Here is an 18,842-nt window from a genome sequence, read left to right as displayed (position 1 = left end):
ATATGTTCTACACAAACACTTGCATTGAACGTTCACAGTAATATTCATAATAGCCCAAACTGGAAACAACCTAAATGTCCGTCCAGTGTGTTGTATAGCCATACAATAAGAATACTGTTCAGCAATAAAAAAGAACAAAATACTGACCCATATTATATCATGGATGTTCCTCAAAACCATTATACTTAGCAAAAAAAAGCCAGACACAAGAAACCACATAGTATATGATTTTAATAATACAAAATATCTAGAAAAGGACAATCTATGCAGAGATTAGATTAGTGGTTGGCTGTGGGCAGGAAAAGGAATTTACTGTAAATGGGCATGCTGGAATTTTTTTTTTTTTTGGAGACAGTGTCTCACTCTCTCACCCAGGCTAGAGTGCAGTGGCACAATCAAAACACACTGCAGCCTCGACCTCCTGGGCTCAAGCAATCCTCCCACCTCAACCTCCCGAGTAGCTGAGACCACAGGCATGCACCACTACACCCAGCTAATTTTTGTAGTTTTTGTAGAGACTGGGTTTCACTATGTTGGCCAGGCTGGTCTCAAATTCCTGGGCTCAAGCGATCTGCCCGCCTCAGCCTCTCAAAGTGCTGGAATTACAAGCAAGAGTAACTGCACCCCACCTCATGCTGGATCTTATTAGGGGTAGAAAGATGTTCTAAAATTGATTTATATCAATAGTTGTACCACTTTGTTGAGGTACTCTAAAAATTACTAAACTATACACTTAAAATGAGCAAATTTTATGACATATAAATATACCTCAATAAAGCTGTTTTGGCCAGACACAGGAGGGTGAGGCGGGCAGATCACTTGAGCCCAGGAGTTTGAGACTAGCCTGGGCAACATGGTGAAACCTTATCACTACTAAAAATTCAAAAAGTGGCTGGGCGTGGTGGCTCATGCCTGTAATCCCAGCACTTTGGGAGGCCGAGGCAGGCGGATCACAAGGTTAGGAGTTCGAGACCAGCCTGACCAATATGGTGAAACCCTGTCTCTACTAAAAATGAAAAAATTAGCCAGGCGTGGTGGTACACGCCTGTAGCTCCAGCTACTTGGGAGGCTGAGGCAGGAGAGTCACTTGAACCTGGGAGGTGGAGGTTGCCATGAGCAGAGATTGCGCCACTGCACTCCAGCCTGGGCGACAGAGTAAGACTCCATCTCAAAAAAAAAAGTCAGGTGGGTACAGTGGCACACACACCTGTGGCCCCAGCTATTTGGGAGGCTAAGGTGGGAGGATCAGTCGAGGCTGCAGGGAGCCATGATCACACCACTGCACTACAGCCTTGGTGAAGGGAATGAGGCGCTGTCTCAAAAACAAAGCTGTTTTTGTTTTTGTTTTAAAAAAAAAAAAAAAGTGCTTTCAGCCAGGTGTGGTAGCTCATGCCTGTAATCCCAGCACTTTGGGAGACCGATGTGGGCAGATCACAAGGTCAGGAGTTCAAGATCAGCCTGGCTAATATGGTAAAACCCCATCTCTACTAAAAAAAAAAATACAAACATTAGCCAGGCGTGGTGGCACGCAGCTGTAGCCCCAGCTACTCGGGAGGCTGAGGCAGGAGAATCGCTTGAACCCAGGAGGCGGAGGTTGCAGTGAGCCAAGATCGCACCACTGCACTCTGACCTGGGCAACAGAGTGAGACTTCATCCCAAAAAAAAAAAAAAGTGTTTTCAGATATGGAAAAGCCAAAAGAACTTGTCACTCGCAGGCCCACACTGTAAGAAACGTATGCATAAACAAACTGATACTAACTGGAAATATGAACATCTACAAAAGGATAGAGAGCACCAGAAATGGTAAATATAAAAAATATTTAAGATATTTTTATTTACATTTCTTCAAAAGTTTTTAAAGTTTTAAAAATAAAATGTACAAGGCCAGGCACAATGGCTCACACCTATAATCCCCGCACTTTGGTAGGCCAAGGCAGGCGGATCACTTGCGGTCAGGAGCTCGAGACCGTGTCTCTACTAAAAACACAAAAATTAGCCAGGCATGGTGGCGTGCACCTGCAATTCCAGCTACGCAGGAGGCTCAGGCAGGAGAACTGCTTGAACCCGGGAGGCAGAGGTTGCAGTGAGCCGAGACTGCGCCACTGCACTCCAGCCTGGGTGACAGAGTGAGACTCTGTCTCAAAAAATAAAAAATGTATGACAATAGCACAAACCTCAGGAGAAGAAAAATGCAAGTATACTATTTCAAGGTTCCCATATTATATGTGAAATGGCCTATCATCAATTGAAGGTAGATGGTTACAAGTTAAAGACATATACCATAAACCCTAAAGTTACTATGAAAATAATAAACAGTAATGGCTAATAAGCCAGCAATGGAAACAAACTGGAATCATAAAAAATATTCAACTAATCCAAATGAAGGTGGAACAATAGGAAAAGGGAAAACAAGAAACAGGCTAAGAGAAAATCATCTAGATGATAAATTTAAACCTAACCATATCAATAATCACACTAAATGTATAAGTGTCCATTTTGAAGGAAATGGTATTTTCATTGTCTTGACTGTAGTTATGGCTTCACAAGTATATATGTATATTAAAACCTTCCAAGTTTTACTCTTTATCAATGTCAATATTGTGTACATACATATAGTATATATATTATACCTCAATAAAGCTCTTTTTAAAACTCAATAGCAAAATTGAGACTCTAAAAAAAAACTTTCAAAGTTTCAAAGTGTTTTTTAAAAAGGCAAAAAAGAAACAGAAAAAGAAAACAGCAGACACAAATAGAAAATGGAAATGAAATGATCCCCAATTCAAATATATCAATAATTACATTCAACATTGACTAAACAGTCAAATTAAAATTAAGAGACAATGCAATTAAGAAAATAAGACCCAACTTTATATAGTCTATGAACAACACAGGTTGAAAGCAAGTTAATGGCAAAAAATATACCACACAAACAGCATGAAGTCTAGAATAGGTGAATTATTATCTGATAAAAATAAATTTCAAAATTAAGTGTATTACGAGATAAACATGGACATTTCATAATATAAGAAAGCAACATCAACATAAAGATGCAATAAATGTGTATGAAACTAATATAAAATTTCAAAATATGTGAGACAAAAACTGGCAGAATTAAAGGGACAAAGAATTCATTATAGCTGGACATTTTAACATATTTGTCTCTGCAATCAATAGAATTAGACCTAAACATCTATAAGAAAACAAAAGAGGCCAGACACAGTGGCTCACGCCTGTAATCCCAGCACTGCCTGTCGAGGCAGGCAGATCACTTGAAGTCAGGAGTTCAAGACCAGCCTAGCCAACATGGTGAAACCCCATCTCTACAAAAATACAAAAATTAGCTGGGCATGGTGGTACACGCCTGTAATCCCAGCTACTCAGGAGGCTGAGGCAGAAGAATCACTTGAACCTTGGAGGCAGAGGTTGCAGTAAGCCAGACAGAGCCACTGCACTCCAGCCTGGGCGACAGAGTGAGACTCCGTCTCAAAAAAATAAAACCCCACAAAAGAGTCTGCATAACACTATTAATGCCTTGTCTTATTTTATATTTATAGAACACTATACCATAAATGGCAGAATGCAAATTCACAGGATACACTGGGACATAAAGGAGAATGCAATAAATTTAAAAATGACTTTAATACAAAAAAAATTAGCTGGGTGTGGTGGCATGCCTCTGTAGTCCCAGCTACTCAGGAGGCTGAGGCAGGAGAATGGCCTGAACCCGAGAGGCGGAGCTTGCAGTGAGCTGAGATCGCGCCACTGCTGGAGTGGGCAACAGAGCAAGACTCCGTCTCAAAAAAAAAAAAAAAATGACTTTAAGAGTTACGATCTCTAGATCACAATAAAACTAAATTAGAAGTAAATAACAATAAAATAATCAGGAAAAATAACCACAGCTATTTGTAAATTAAATACACATCTAAATTAAATACACAATGACTGTGTCAAAGAAAAAATGACAAGAGGAATTGGAAATTATTTTGAACTGAATGACAGTGAATACATGTCAAAAACTGTGGGATGTAGCTAAAGCATTGCTTAGAGGGAAATTTACAGGTGTCAATGCCTATATTAGAAAAAAAGAAAAGTTTCAATCAATTTCTAAGCTTCCATCTTAATCTGAAAAAGGGAGTTAAATTAAAAACAAACAGAAAAGACTTGGGAGACCTGAAATACATACTGCTATATAAAAGAAGCCAATCTGAAAAAACTACATACTGTTTGAGTCCAACTATATGACATTCTGGAAAAGGCAAAATTATGGAGATAGTAAAAAGATCAGTGGTTGCTGGGGAGATAGGGATGGCTCTGCAGGGCAGAAGAGAAGGGGGGATGAATGAATAGACGATTTGGGGGAAGTGAAAATATTCTGTATGATACTGTAAGAGCAGATACGTGTCATTACACATTTGTTGAAACCCTAAAACTGCCTGCTATGAATGGAATGTTTCTATTCCCCTAAAATTCACACATTGAAACCTAATCACCAATGTAATGTTGTTAAGAGGTATTAAGAGTTAAGAGCTAAGGTGTTAAGAGTGTTAAGAGGTGGAACCTTTGGGAGGTAATTAGGACACAAGGGCAAAACCCTCATAAAGAGGATTCCTGCCTTCATAAAAGAGACCTGAAAAAGCTAGCTGGTCTTTTCTACCATTTAAGGACACAAGAGAAGTCATCAGAACCAGAAAGCAGGTCCTCACCAGACACTAAATCTGCTGGCACCCTGATCTTGGACATCCCAGCCTCCAGAAATATGACAAATAATGTTCTGCTATTTCTAAGCTACCCAGTTTTATAGAGATTTTTTGTTTTCTGAGACAGGGCCTCACTCTCTCACCTAGGCTGTAGTTCGGTGGCACGATTGTGGCTCACTGCAGCCTTGACCTCCCCAGGCTCAAGTGATCCTCTCACGTCAGCCTCCCAAGTAGCTAGGACCAGAGGCACACCACACCCAACTAATTTTTGTACTTTTAGTAGACACACGGTTTTGCCACATTGCCCAGGCTGGTCTCAAACTGCTGAGCTCAAGAGATCCACTGTCCTTGGTCTCCCAAAGTGCTGGGACTACAAGTGTGAGCCACTGTGCCCAGTCATGAATAGTCTATTTTTAAGACCATTTGTTAGGGCAGTTTTAGGTTAACAGCCAAATTGAGAAGGAAATACAGAGACTTTCATACGTCCCCCGCCTGCCCCTTCATACGTATACCCATGCCCCAACAGAGTGGTGCACTTATTTCAACTGATGAACCTACAATGACACATCACAATCTACAAAGTCCACAGTTTACATTAAGGTTCACACTTGATGATATACATTCTATGGGTTTGGACAAACATATCATGACGTGGATCCACTCTTACAGTATAACACAGACTATTTTCACTGCCCTAAAAAATCTTTTATACTCTGCCTACAAATCCCCCTCAGTCTACTAATTTTTAAAAATATAAGAAAAAAGGTAGTATAAAATTGGAAACAAAAATAATAGTAGAAAATCTATGAAAACAGAAGTTGTCTCTTTGGGGGAGAAAGGACCAATAAAATTGATAATCCTCTAGCCGGAGTAATCAAGAAAAAAAAAAAGAGAAAACACAGGTTATCACCATCGGGAATGAAAAGAATATTACCGCAGACTATTTAGGCATTAAGGAGATAACAGAATAGTAAGAAAAAATGTATGTAAATTTCTTGACTTAGGTGAAATGAACAAATTCCTTTAAAGATAAACTACCAAACTAACAAAACTGACCTAAGAATAAATAGAAAACTTGAACAGCCCTGTATCAACTGAAGAAATTTAACTTGTAATCAAAAACCTTTCCATAAACAAAACTCCAGGCCCAGGTATTTTCACTGGTGAATTCTCTCAAACACTTAAGAAATGAATAACATCAAACTTACACAAACACTTTCAGAAAATAGAGAAAGAGGGAATGCCATCTCATCTTTTTTTTTTAAGAGACAGGGTCTCACTATGTTGCCCAGGCTGCTCTTGCACTCCTAGACTCAAGAGATCCTGCTGCCTCAGCCTCTCAAAGTGTTGGGATTACAGGCATGCACCATCACACCCAGTGTATATCTCATCTAATACACATCAAAATTACCTGATTCCAAAACCAGATGCAGATATTTTAAGAGTAATTACAGATCAAAATCTCATTAATACAGATAATAAAATACTTTTTATATTAGCAAGTTGAATCCAATAATTTTTTAAGAAAGACAATATATTATGAGCAAGTGAGGTTTATTCTAAGAATGCAAAGTTAGTTTACTATCTAAAATTCAGGCCAGGCGCAGTGGCTCACACTTGTAATCCCAGCCCTTTGGGAGGCCGAGGCAGGTGGATCACCTGAGGTCAGGAGTTCAAGACAAGCCTGACCAACATGGTGAAACCCTGTCTCTACTAAAAACACAAAAATTAGCCAGGCACGGTGGCAGACACCTGTAATGCCAGGTACTCGGGAGGCTGAGGCAAGAGAATCACTTGAACCCAGGAGGTGGAGGTTGCAGTGAGCCGAGATCACGCCATTGCACTCCAGCATGGGCGACAGAGCGAGACTCCATCTCCAAAAAAAAAAAAAAATCTAAAATTCAATCAAAATAATGCTCTACCTTAATAGAATACAGGAGAAAAGCCATATGATCAATTCAAAAGAGACAGAAAAAAAAATATGTTACAAAGTTCGGTACTCTATCCCAGTAAAATAAACTCTCACAGCAAACTAGGAATATAGTGGAAATCCCTCAATGTAATAAAGGGCACCTATGAAAAACTTAGTTAAAATCACATTCAATGGTTAAAGTCTCAATGTTTTACAGCCAATGAAGGAAACAGGCAGTGATTTCCATTATCACCATTACTATTTAACTGAATTCTAGCCAAAGAAATAAGAAAAAGAAATAAAAGACATAGATTGGAAAGGAAGAAGTAGAAGTACCTTTATTTGCAGATAAGGTATATGTATAAAACCGTAAGGAAACCACAAAATAGCTAATAGAACTAACAAATGAATTTAGCAAGGTTGTGGATACAAAGTCTATAAACTCAGTTGTATTTTTATAAACCAGCAGTAAGCAATTAGAAAATAAATTTTCTTTTAAAACTCCATTCACATTAAATGAACAATAAAGTATTTAGGGATGCATTAAACAAAAGATGCCTAAGATCCTTATGCTAAAAACCGTAAGACACAGGAAAAGGAAATTAAAGAATACCTAAATAAATGAACAGAATTACCATGTTCATAGACTGAAAGACGAATAAGGATGCAATTCTTCCCAAATAGATCGAAGGATTAAATGCAATCCCAAATAAATCCCAACAGTCTTTTCTAAAGAAACTGACAAGAGGCTTTAGAAATGTAAATGGAAAGATAATAGATGACTACAACAATTCTGAAAAAGAACAAATTTGGAGGACTTATACTAAAACGAACATTAATCAAGACAGTGGTATAAGGATAGACCTGTAGATCAATGGAATCAACTAACAAATCTAGGAATAGACACACATTTATATGGTCAATTTTTGTCAAAGACGTGCCAAGAAATTTAACAAAGTAAACTCTTCAATATATGGTTCTGGAACAAATGAGTATCTGTATAAAAAAATAGGCTGGGCATGGTGGCTCATGCCTGTAATACCAGCACTTTGGGAGGCCGAGGCAGGAGAATCACCTGAGGTCAGAAGTTCGAGACCAGCCTGGCCAACATGGTGAAACATATCTCTACTAAAAATACAAAAATTCGCCAGGCATGGTAGCACACACCTGTAATCCCAGCTACTCAGGGGGCTGAGGCACAAGAATCACTTGAACCCGGGAGGTGGAGGCTACAGTGAGCTGAGATCGCGCGACTGCACTCCAGCCTGGGCAACAGAGTGACACTCCGTCTCAAAGAAAAAAAAAGAATACCTGTATTAAAAAAATAAACTTCAGTCCATACCTTAAACTATCTACAAAAATTAACTTAAACCCTCACCTCTTACTGATACACAAACATTAACTTAAAATGAATCATTGACTTAAATATTAAGAGCTAATACTGGCTGGGAACAGTGGCTCATGCCTGTAAGCCCAACGCTTTGGGAGGCCGAGGTGGGTGGATCACCTGAGGTCAGGAGTTCTAGACCAGCCTGGCCAATATGGTGAAACCCCATCTCTACTAAAAATACAAAAATTAGCCAGGCGTGGTGGCAGGCACCTGTAATCCCAGCTACTCGGGGGGCCAAGGCAGGAGAATCGCTTGAACCTGGGAGGCGGCGGTTGCAGTGAGCCAAGATCGTGCCATTGCACTCCAGCCTGGGGCACAAGAGCGAGACTTCGTCTCAAAAAAAAAAAAAAAGCTAACGCTATTAATATTTTCAAAGAAAACATCCAAGAAAATTATTGCCACACTTATTTAGGCAATTTTTCTCAAGCAGAACACAAAAGGCACAGATACATTTTTTAAATCCATATGGTGGCTTTATCAAAATTCAAATCCTGACTCTTCAAAAGTCCTAACTAAGCAAACAAAGATACAAGCCAGAACACTGGAAAAAAATTTCAAAACAAAGACTGGGCCAGGGGTATTGTCTCATGCCTGTAATCCCAGCACTTTGGGAGGCCACGGCAGGCAGATCACTTGAGGTCAAGAGTTCGAGACCAGTCTGGCCAACATGGCAAAACCCTGTCTCTACTAAAAATACAAAATTAGCCAGGCATGGTGGCGCACACCTGTAATCCCAGCTACTCGAGAGGCTGAGCCAGGAGAATTGCTTCAATGTGGGGTGTGGAGGTTGCAGTGAGCTGAGATCGCACCACTGCGCTCCAACAGGGCAACAGAGCAAGACTCTGTCTCAAAAAAAAAAAAAAAATACAAGGACTACAACACAACAAGACACACAATCTAATTTCTAGTTTTAAAAAATGGCGCAAACGATTTACAGACATTTCACAAATGAAAATATATAAACGGGCAATAAACACAAAGATGCCCAATATTATTGAATTAATATTAAAGCTTAATATTATTTGTATTACTATTAATGCAAATTAAATCCATTACTGTACACCCACTAGGATGGCTAAAGTTAAAGACAGTTAACACCACCAATTGTTGGCAAGGATGAGGAACAACTCAAATTATCATACGTTATAGGAAAACAAAAATGGTAAAACCACTTTGGAAAACAGTACAGTGTTACCTTAGAAACTTAAACACACATTTACCATAGGCTCCAGAAATTCCTCTCTCAGGGATTTACCCAACAGAAAAGAAAACATGTCCACACAAAAACTTGTAGAGACGCTTTGAGAGGCCAAGATGGAGGGCTCGCTTGAGACTAGGTGTCAGAAACCAACCAGGGAAACGTAGCGAGACTCCGTCTCTACAACAAATACAAAAACTAGCCAGGTGGGGTACTGCATGCCTGTAGTTCTAGCTACTCAGGAGGCTGAGGCAGTAGGATCACTTGGGCCTAGAAGTTTGAGGTTACAGTGAGCTATGATCACACCATTGCACTCCAGCCTAGGTAAGAGAATGAGATCCAGTCTCTTAAAAATGCTTTGGACCGGCCGGGCATGGTGGCTTATGCCTGTAATTCCAGCACCTTGGGAGCCTGAGGCGGGTGGATCACAATGTCAGGAGTTCGTGACCAGCCTGGCCAATATGGTGAAACCCAGTCTCTACTAAAAATACAAAAAAAAATAGCCAGGCGTGGTGGCACATGCCTGTAATCCCAGCTACTTGGGAGGCTGAGGCAGGAGAACTGCTTGAACCCGGGAGGCAGAGGTTGCAGTGAGCCAAGATCCCGCCACTGCACTCCAGCCTGGGCAACAGAGTGAGACTCCATCTCAAAAAAAAAAAAAAAAAAAAAAAAAAAAAGCTTCAGACCAGAATTATTTTAAACTTGGGATATTTTTCAGATTTGGGAATATTTGCATTATATTTACCAGTGGAGCTTCCTGAATCCCAAAATCCAAAACTGAAAAAGCTTTGATGAGCATTTCCTTTGAGTGTCATGTGAAAATTCAAACAGTTTCAAATGTTGGAACATTTCAGATTTCAGATTTTTGGATTTGGGATGCTCAACCTGTAGCAGGTTGAGCATTATCATAATAGCTAAAAATAGAAGCAAAACAAATCTCCCATCAGATGGTAGATTGAAAAATAAATAGTAGTATACACACACACATATACATTAAGGAATACTCCTGGGGAGTGAAAAAGAATAAAATATTAGCATACATGACATCGAGGCCAGACACAGTAGCTCACACCTATAATCCCAGCACTTTGGGAGGCGGAGGCAGGCAGATCACTTGAGGCCAGGAGTTCAAGACCAGCCTGGCCAATATGGCAAAACCCCATCTCTACTAAAAATACAAAATTAGCCAGGCATGGCAGCACATGCCTGTAATCCCAGCTACTTGGGAGGCTGAGGCATAAGAATCACTTGAACCCAGGAGGTGGAGGTTGCAGTGAGCCGCGATTACGCCACTGCACTCCAGCCTGGGTGACAGGGTGAGACTCTGACTCTAAAAAAAAAACCAAAAAATTATGCTAAATTAGGATGAGAAAACTTTTTCTGTAAAAGGTCAGATAGGCTGGACACAGTGGCTCACGCCTGTAATCTCGGCACTTTGGGAGGCTGACTGGGGAGGATGGTTTGAGGCCAGGAGTTGAAAACCAGTCTAGGCAAGAGAGCAAGAACTCGTCTCTAAAATAAATTAAAAAAAAAAAAAAATTAAAAGCCCACATAGTAAATGTTTTAAACTTTGCAACGCATTCGGTCTCTCTATCACAGCTGCTCAACTCTACTATTGTAGCACATAAGAAACCACATGCAATGCTTAAGGAATGAACATGGTTGTATTCCAATATAACTTCATTTACAAAAACACACAGAGGCCTGGATTTGGCTCACAGGCTGTGGTGTGCTGACCCCTGTACTAAGAGAAAGAAGTAGTCCTCACAGACACAGATTGTTTTAAATTTCTTTGTAAGCCTCATAGCACTTAGCTAAGGGCTAAGGCTAACTACCAAGTCAATGCGTAAAAAAGAAATCAAGATAATCAGATAAGGAAGAATTACCTGTGGATCTGATCTTGTCTGCTAGAGCGAACTGGAGCTAATCCATCTATTTCATCAAAAAATATTATAGAAGGTCTCATCAAATATGCCTAGTAAGAAGAAAACAAATAATATTTATTGTATTTGTTTTCATTTTTAAAATTTATTATATTTTCTTAATAGGTAATAAAAGCAAATGGTACAACATGCAGCAGGTATGAAGGAGTATATAGCAACGAGGAAATCTTACCACCCAGTTTCCAACAACCATGTCTCCTCCAGTAAGCAACTACTGTTTTCAGTTTGTTTATTCTTCCATACATACTTATACACAAACCAAAGTGTATGTTTTTTTTTTTTTTTGAGATGGAGTCTCGCTCTGTCACCCAGGCTGAAGTGCAGTGGCACGATCTCGGCTCACTACAAGCTCCGTCTCCCGGATTCACACCATTCTCCTGCCTCAGCCTCCTGAGTAGCTGGGACTACAGGCGCACACCACCACGCCCGGCTAATTTTGTTGTATTTTTTAGTAGAGACAGGGTTTCACCATGTTAGTCAGGATGGTCTCAATCTCCTGACCTCGTGATCTGCCCGCCTCGACCTCCCAAAGTGCTGGGATTACAGGTGTGAGCCACCACACCCGGCCACCAAAGAGTATTTTTTAAACACGCATGATAGCACACCACACACATTCTTTTTATTTATTTGTTTTAGGTTTTATTTATTTATTTATTTGTTTTTTGAGACAGAGTCTTGCTCTGTCACCCAGGCTGGAGTACAGTGGTGCAATCTTGGTTCACTGCAACCTCCGCCTCCCGGGTTCAAGTGATTCTCCTGCCTCAGCCTCCCGAGTAGCTGGGATTACAGGCATGTGCCACCATACCTGGCTAATTTTTGTATTTTTAGTAGAGATGGGGTTTCATCATGTTGGCCAGGCTGTTCTCACGCTCCTCACCTCAGGTAATCCACCCACCTCGGCCTCCCAAAGTGCTGGGATTACAGGCGTGAGCCACCGCACTCAGCCTACACATTCTTTTTATATAACAATGTATGTTGTTAAGTAATTTCCGTATACTTAAGACCTGTCTCATTCTTTTTTTTTTTTTTTTTTCTTCAGACAGGGTCTTACTCTGTCACTCAGGCTTGAGTGCAGTGGCATGATCACAGCTCACTACAACCTCAAATGCAAACAATCCTCTTGCTTCAGCCTCCAGAGTACCTGGGACTACAGGCAGGGACCAACACGCCCAGCTAATTTTTAAGTATTTGGAGAGATGAGTTCTCACTATGTTGCCCGGGATGGTCTCAAACTCTTGGGCTCAAGTGACCCTTCCACCTCGGCCTGCCAATGTGCTGGGATTACAGGTCTGAGATACTGTGTCCAGCCTGCCTCATTCGTTTTCAACAGCTATATGATGTCCCACCATATGGATGTGCCACAGTTAAACCTGTCCCCTTCTTATGGATACTTAGGCTGTTTTCAGTATTTTCCTATTGGCAACAATATTGTAACAAATAATAGTAAATAAGTAACTGTATTTATCATTTCATATGAGTATAAACATATTAATATAATAAATCCTAAAAGTAGAACTACTGGCTCAAAGGCATGTGTCATTTCTAATCTAGTTAGATATTTGCAAATTGCCATCCACTGAAGTATCATTTTACCCTCTAACCAGCAATATTTAAGGGTGCTCACCAGCAATGTATTATCAAACTTATTGACCTTTGCTAATTTTTTAGGATAAAGAATGTTATCTCATTTTATTTTCAATTCTTATTTATAAGATGAATACATTATATATCCATAAAAGTCATTTATATTGCTTTTCCTATGCTGCCCATTACTTCACAAGATCACTAGTCTTTTGCTTAGTGAGTTCTAGAAGCTACTTATTTATTTATTTATTTATTTATTTATTTTGAATTTTTGAGACAAGGTCTCACTCTCTCACCCAGGCTGGAGTGCAGTGACATAATCACAGCTCACCTCAGCCTCCACCCACCAGCTCAATCAATTCTCCCGCCTCAGCCACCTAAGTAGCTAGGACTACAGGTCCATGCCAACACACTTGGCTAATTTTTGTATTTTTATAGAGGCAGGGTTTCACCATGTTGCCCAGGCTTATTTATTTATTTTAAAGGTGAATGCTCTGTCTGTAATAGGAAATGCAAATATTTTTCTGCAAAGAGTATCATTTATCTTTTGAATTAGTATTGCTATGGTTTGAGTTTGTCCCCTCCAAAACTCATGTTGAAATTTAATTGCCGGCCGGGCTTGGTGACTCATGCCTGTAATCCCAGCACTTTGGGAGGTCGAGACAGGCGGATCTCTTGAGGTCAGAAGTTTGAGACCAGCCTGGTCAACATGGTGAAACGCCGTCTCTACTAAAAACACAAAAATTAGCCACGCGTGGCGGGGGGGCGCCTGTAATCCCAGCTACTCGGGAGGCTGAGGCATGAGAATCGCTTGAACCCGGGAGACAGAAGTTGCTGTGAGCCGAGATTGTGCCACTGCACTCCAGCCTGGGTGACAGAGCGAGACTCAGCCTCAAAAAAAAAAAAAGAAATTTAATTGTCATTGTGACAGGTATTGGGAGGTGGGACCTTTAAAAAGTGTGTAGGTCTTGAGGCCTCCACCCTCATAAATAGACTAATGTGGCTGACATCTAAGGAATAGATTTATTATTGTGATAGTGGGTTCGCCCCCATCTTGTGCATTCTCTCTCTCTCTCTTTGCCCTTCTGCTATGGATGCTGTCTTCTGTCATGTTATGACACAGCAAGAAGGCACTGACCAGATGCCTTGATTTTGGACTCCCTCGTCTCCAGAACTATGAGTCAGTAAATTTCTGTTCATTCTAAATTACACAGTCTGTGATCTTCTGTTCTAACAGCACAAAACAAAAATATGTATTTTGTTGCCATGCAGAATCTTAAAATTTCTTTTATGTGCTAGATCTTTCCTTACATAGTTAGACCTCCCTACTCTGAGATCATAAACAAAATTCTTCCATGTTTTCATCTGGTACATTTGCAGTGTCATTTTTCTCACTTAAGTATTAGATCTAGAAAGAATTTGATTTAAGATGAATGAATATTAGATAACAAATGAGAAGTTCTTATCATATAATTTACTCAAATTTATGTAGCTTATGTTTCAAAATTAAAGGAAACTCTCAGTTCACAGGAAGGTCAGTTTACTAAGGAAGAGAGATGAATTTTCCATTTCTCCTGAGTGATATGCACTAAACTTTAATGTTTCCTAATAATTTGAAATGAAAGACAATTCAGGCTGAGCATGGTAGCTCACGCCTGTAATCCCAGCACTTTGGGAAGCCAAGGCAGGTGGATCACCTGAGGTCAGGAGTTCCAGACTAGCCTGGCCAACATGGTGAAACCCTGTCTGTACTAAAAATACAAAAATTAGCTGGGCGTGGTGGCAGGTGCCCATAATCCCAGCTACTTGGGAGACTAAGGCAGGAGAATCACCTGAACCCAGGAGGTGGAGGTTGCAGTGAGCCAAGATCACGCCATTGCACTCCAGCCCGGGCGACAAAAGCGAAACTCCATATCAAAAAAATAAATAAATAAATAATTCAACCACAAGATAGGGGTTTTGGGGAAAAAAAAGTTAAAAGAACTGGAATTATGGCCCAGTGCAGTGGCTCACACCTGTAATCCCAGTGCTTTGGGAGTGTTGATCACTATTTTTATATACATGAAACAAACAACTGTTGTTGTTGTTTTTTTCCTTTTTTTTTTTTTTTTTTATAACTACACCCTCACAGTATTGCAAAAAGGAGGTAGGGCATATTACGTGCCAGTCACTGTGATAAATATTTTGTGTCTTCTCAGTGAAATCTCATAACAGTCTAGTAAGATAGGTATTCTTTCTACCATTGCACAAAAAAGGCTACTAAAGATTAAATGTTTTGATTTACTTAATGTTATATTCAATGGTAAAGATAGATACAAACATTTTTCTGACATAGAAGGGCACTATCTTAGCCAATACACTGTAGTGCCTTCATTTCATTTAGTGCATAGACCATATCCTTAACTTAGGAATGCAGAATCTTTCATTCAAAAAAAAAAAAAATCAGGATTACCAGCAATTTTCTTAAAAAATACAGCAAACATTTCAACTATTCCTCCCACCAAGAAAACTATGAAACAGAAATAAAATAAATTTAGACAAAAGGAGTAGCATGATTTATGCTATGGTTTTAAATAAAACTAAGAGGCATCCCTAGCCCCAGTATGAAATGGCTACAAAAGTATAACTTTAAAATTTTTTAATTAAATCATTGAATAATATGCCAGCATTGCCAAGCCAATTCTTCCTTCATCTATAAATGTTTATATTTTTATTGTTTGATTATTAATGAATTCTCTTGAAGCATTCAGACTGCATGTTTGACTCGCCATTAGACACTGGACACGTTCAAGGTAAAAATCTTACCTACTCCTTTTTCTAAATCCATTACCTAGCAGTTTTTGATACTATTAATAATTTTAAAATAGTACTGGGCCAGACACAGAGGATCATGCCTATAATCCCAACACTCTGGGAGGCCAAGGCGGGAGGATAGCTGAAGGCCAGGACTTCAAGACCAGCCTAGGCAACACCTTGAGACCCTGTCTTTCCAAAAAGTTGAAAATTAGGCAAGTGTGGTAGTGCACACCTGTAGTTCTACCTAGAGAGGCCAAGGCCGGAAGATCACTTGAGCCCAGGAGTTTGAGGTTGCAGTGAACTATAATCACATCACTGCACTCCAGCCTGGGTGACAGAGCGTGACCCTTTCAAAAAAAAAAAAAAAATTGTGAAGTACTTTACCAATTACAAAGGACTTTCATACACACCATCTCAGTAATGGGTGCTCAAAGCTTGACGTTATTTTTTATTTCACATGAATTTCCTCAGACATAATCAAATATATGCTGCATTGCCAAATATGAACAGCATCCTTCACTAACTCAAACAATCAAAAGTGAATTTATATTTGGACTGGTTTTTTTTTTTTTTTTTTTTTTTGAGAGACAGAGTCTCACTTTATTGCCCAGACTGTAGTACAGTGGTGTCATAAGCACTCACTGCAGCCTTGAACGCCGGGGCTCATGCAATCCATCTGCCTTGGCCTCTTAAAATATCGGGATTACAGGCGTCAGCCACTGTGCCCAGCTGGAATAATTCTTAAAACGTATAGGAAATAATATCTTTAAAGTTTTTGTTACAAATAAATAGTAGACATAGTCCACATGATATTTATTCACCCTGCTCTGCCTTTTAAAAGCATTCACTCATGTCTGAATTCTTCTAGTACCGTATTTACAGCTCATGAAAATAACACACTACTTTGTGAGATTTCTTGCACAGATACTTAAGTTTTTATGCCTGTTGTAGTTCCCCAATGGATTATAATCTAGCAATATATATGTTATATCCTGTGTTGTCTAAAGCACCTAACATGGTATTATATACCTCGCAGCCACCTCAATAAATGTTTTATGAGCCATCATAAATATTCAAAAGTACTAGTGAAACTGCCATTAAATACCTCTAAGGCATAAAATCACAGATTACTAATCCTGAATATAACATATTGGATGGAAAATATGCTTCCTCATAAACAGTTTGTATTTGCAGATTAAATGTATTAAATATTCTAAAGAAAATATTCTCAGCAGGCAGATTGCTTGAGCCCAGGAGTTCGAGACCAGCTGGCCAACATGGTGAAATCCCACCTCTATAAAAAATACAAAAATCAGCCAGGCGTGGTGATGCACACCTGTAGTTCAGGCTACTGGGGCAAGGACTGATGCAGGAGAATTGCTAGAGCCCTGGATGTCAAGACTGTAGTGAGACGAGATCACGCTATTGCACTCACTCCAGCCTGGGTAACAGAGAGAGGCCCTGTCTCAAAAAAACAAAGAAAGAAAAGAACAGAAGAGAACAGAAAAGACTCTTGAATTAGATGATTTCTCTTACCTGATCAAAAAGAAGCCTAAGTTGCCTTTCAGATTCACCAACCCACTTGCTCAAACAATCTGCTCCTTTTCGCATAAAAAAAGCCACTTTTTTGTCTCCTTGGCTGCATTCATTAGCTAATGCTCTGGCAACCAAGGTTTTACCTGTGCCAGGAGGGCCATAAAACAAACAGCCCCTAGAAGAATAAAAAAAATCAAGAAGTGTAAATTATATTATCGTCACTGCTGATAACCAATTTTAAAAAATGTCCCTCCCTTCCATATAATTTTGTATTGAAGTATAATTATTAGACACTGATAAAGCTTTTTCCAGGATATAGACAAAAGTTTTACTTTGCTAAGTCCTTAAATCACCAAGCTTTGGCAGACAAGAAATAAAGTACAGAGTAATTTGGCAAGATATATAGAAATTTTAAATGTGTTTCCCAATGACCCAGAAATTTCACATCTTTAGAATAAATAATGTAGAAATACTCAAAAGGAATGATAGATAGATTCAAATGACTCTTTAATAAGATTTTCCATATCCTTAAAAACATGAAAAATAAATTAGAACAAAATCTGAATAAAAAGTGCCTCCTTAAAGAAAACAGACATTTATCAGTTTAAATCTAACAGCCTATAAGTGTATCTTCTGAATATTCTTTTTTTTTTTTTCTGAGACGGAATCTCACTGTCACCCAGGCGCAATCTCGGCTCACTACAACCTCCGCTTCCTGGGTTCAACTGATTCTCATGCCTCAGCCTCCCGAGTAGCTGGGATTACAGAGGCACGACACCACCCCTAGCTAATTTTTGTATTTTCAGTAGAGACGAGGTTTCACCATGTTGGCCAAGCTGGTCTCGAATTCCTGACCTCAGGTGATCCACCCACCTCGGGATCCCGAAGTACTGGGATTACAGACTTGAGTCACCGTGCCCAGCCAGAACATTCTATTCTGCCCAATCTTCTTTAACATAATTTATCTGCCTTTTCCAATAGTTCCCCAGCTATCCACCTCATGATCAGGCACAATCTGTTCCTACAAATAAATTATCAAGCTCACTCTATTTCAAAAATACTCCATCATCAAGTCAAAGAAACACATCAATAAAACTGTGCTTCCAAGAGTAAATAACATATAGCATCAAACTCGATGCACTGGGAGCCAAATTCAGAAAAACCCATCTGGGCAATCTGGTTGTGTATTTAGGGCCCACAGAAAGAATCTTATCAAGTGCCTGACTTAAATCCTGAGATGTAAACTTCAAGAACATACTTAGTTCCATGGCCTCTGGACCCTAAACAATAACATTTCATTTCTAACTGTCATTGCTAGGACACGTCAAATAAATATATATCAAATATTTATATTTATAGTAATTTACTCAATTAAATAACATTTGAGAAAGTAACAGTAATAACAATAATAAACATCTATGACACTGCTTACCTTGGAGGCTGAATTTTAAACTTTTCAAAAATTTCTGGATATAAAAGTGGGAATACTACCATTTCCTTTAGCGCATGAATATGATGGCTCAATCCACCTATGCTATCAAACCGTACCTTGGAAAGAAGGGGAAAAATTTGATATCAAACAATTTTATATGTTTTATAGAATTTTTAAAATTTATAAAAGAGTCTTACGATTCAGAAATACATGCCTTTAGCAGAAGCTTTTAAACATAACTACAAATAAGTGTAGAAAAAAAAGGCCAACAATAAAATCCAAGTTTACATTTCAGTTCAGGCAAATTAAGCTACCATTATTTAATCTAGTAACTCAGAACCAGGATTAATC

The 18,842-nt window shown here is 39.2% G+C and overlaps 1 protein-coding gene across 4 annotated transcripts in view; it reads right to left on the bottom strand.

The window, feature by feature from the left end:
* ATAD2B (ATPase family AAA domain containing 2B) overlaps positions 1 to 18,842 on the bottom strand; it is a 178,019-nt gene that overhangs the window by 96,703 nt on the left and 62,474 nt on the right. For all 4 annotated transcript variants that reach the window (XM_003827018.8, XM_008952375.7, XM_008952374.7 and 1 more), the window contains exons 11-13: positions 18,492 to 18,607; positions 17,060 to 17,234; positions 11,087 to 11,175 (exon numbers count right to left, since the gene is read on the bottom strand). In XM_003827018.8, the coding sequence (XP_003827066.1) occupies positions 11,087 to 11,175; positions 17,060 to 17,234; positions 18,492 to 18,607 (380 nt within the window). The remainder of the gene's footprint in view (positions 1 to 11,086; positions 11,176 to 17,059; positions 17,235 to 18,491; positions 18,608 to 18,842) is intronic.

The sequence above is a fragment of the Pan paniscus genome, chromosome 12, assembly GCF_029289425.2.
Source record: "Pan paniscus chromosome 12, NHGRI_mPanPan1-v2.0_pri, whole genome shotgun sequence".
Taxonomy (NCBI): Eukaryota; Metazoa; Chordata; class Mammalia; order Primates; family Hominidae; genus Pan; species Pan paniscus.
The sequence above is the reverse complement of the archived record's forward strand: the minus strand, read 5'-3'. Positions and strand labels throughout refer to the sequence as shown.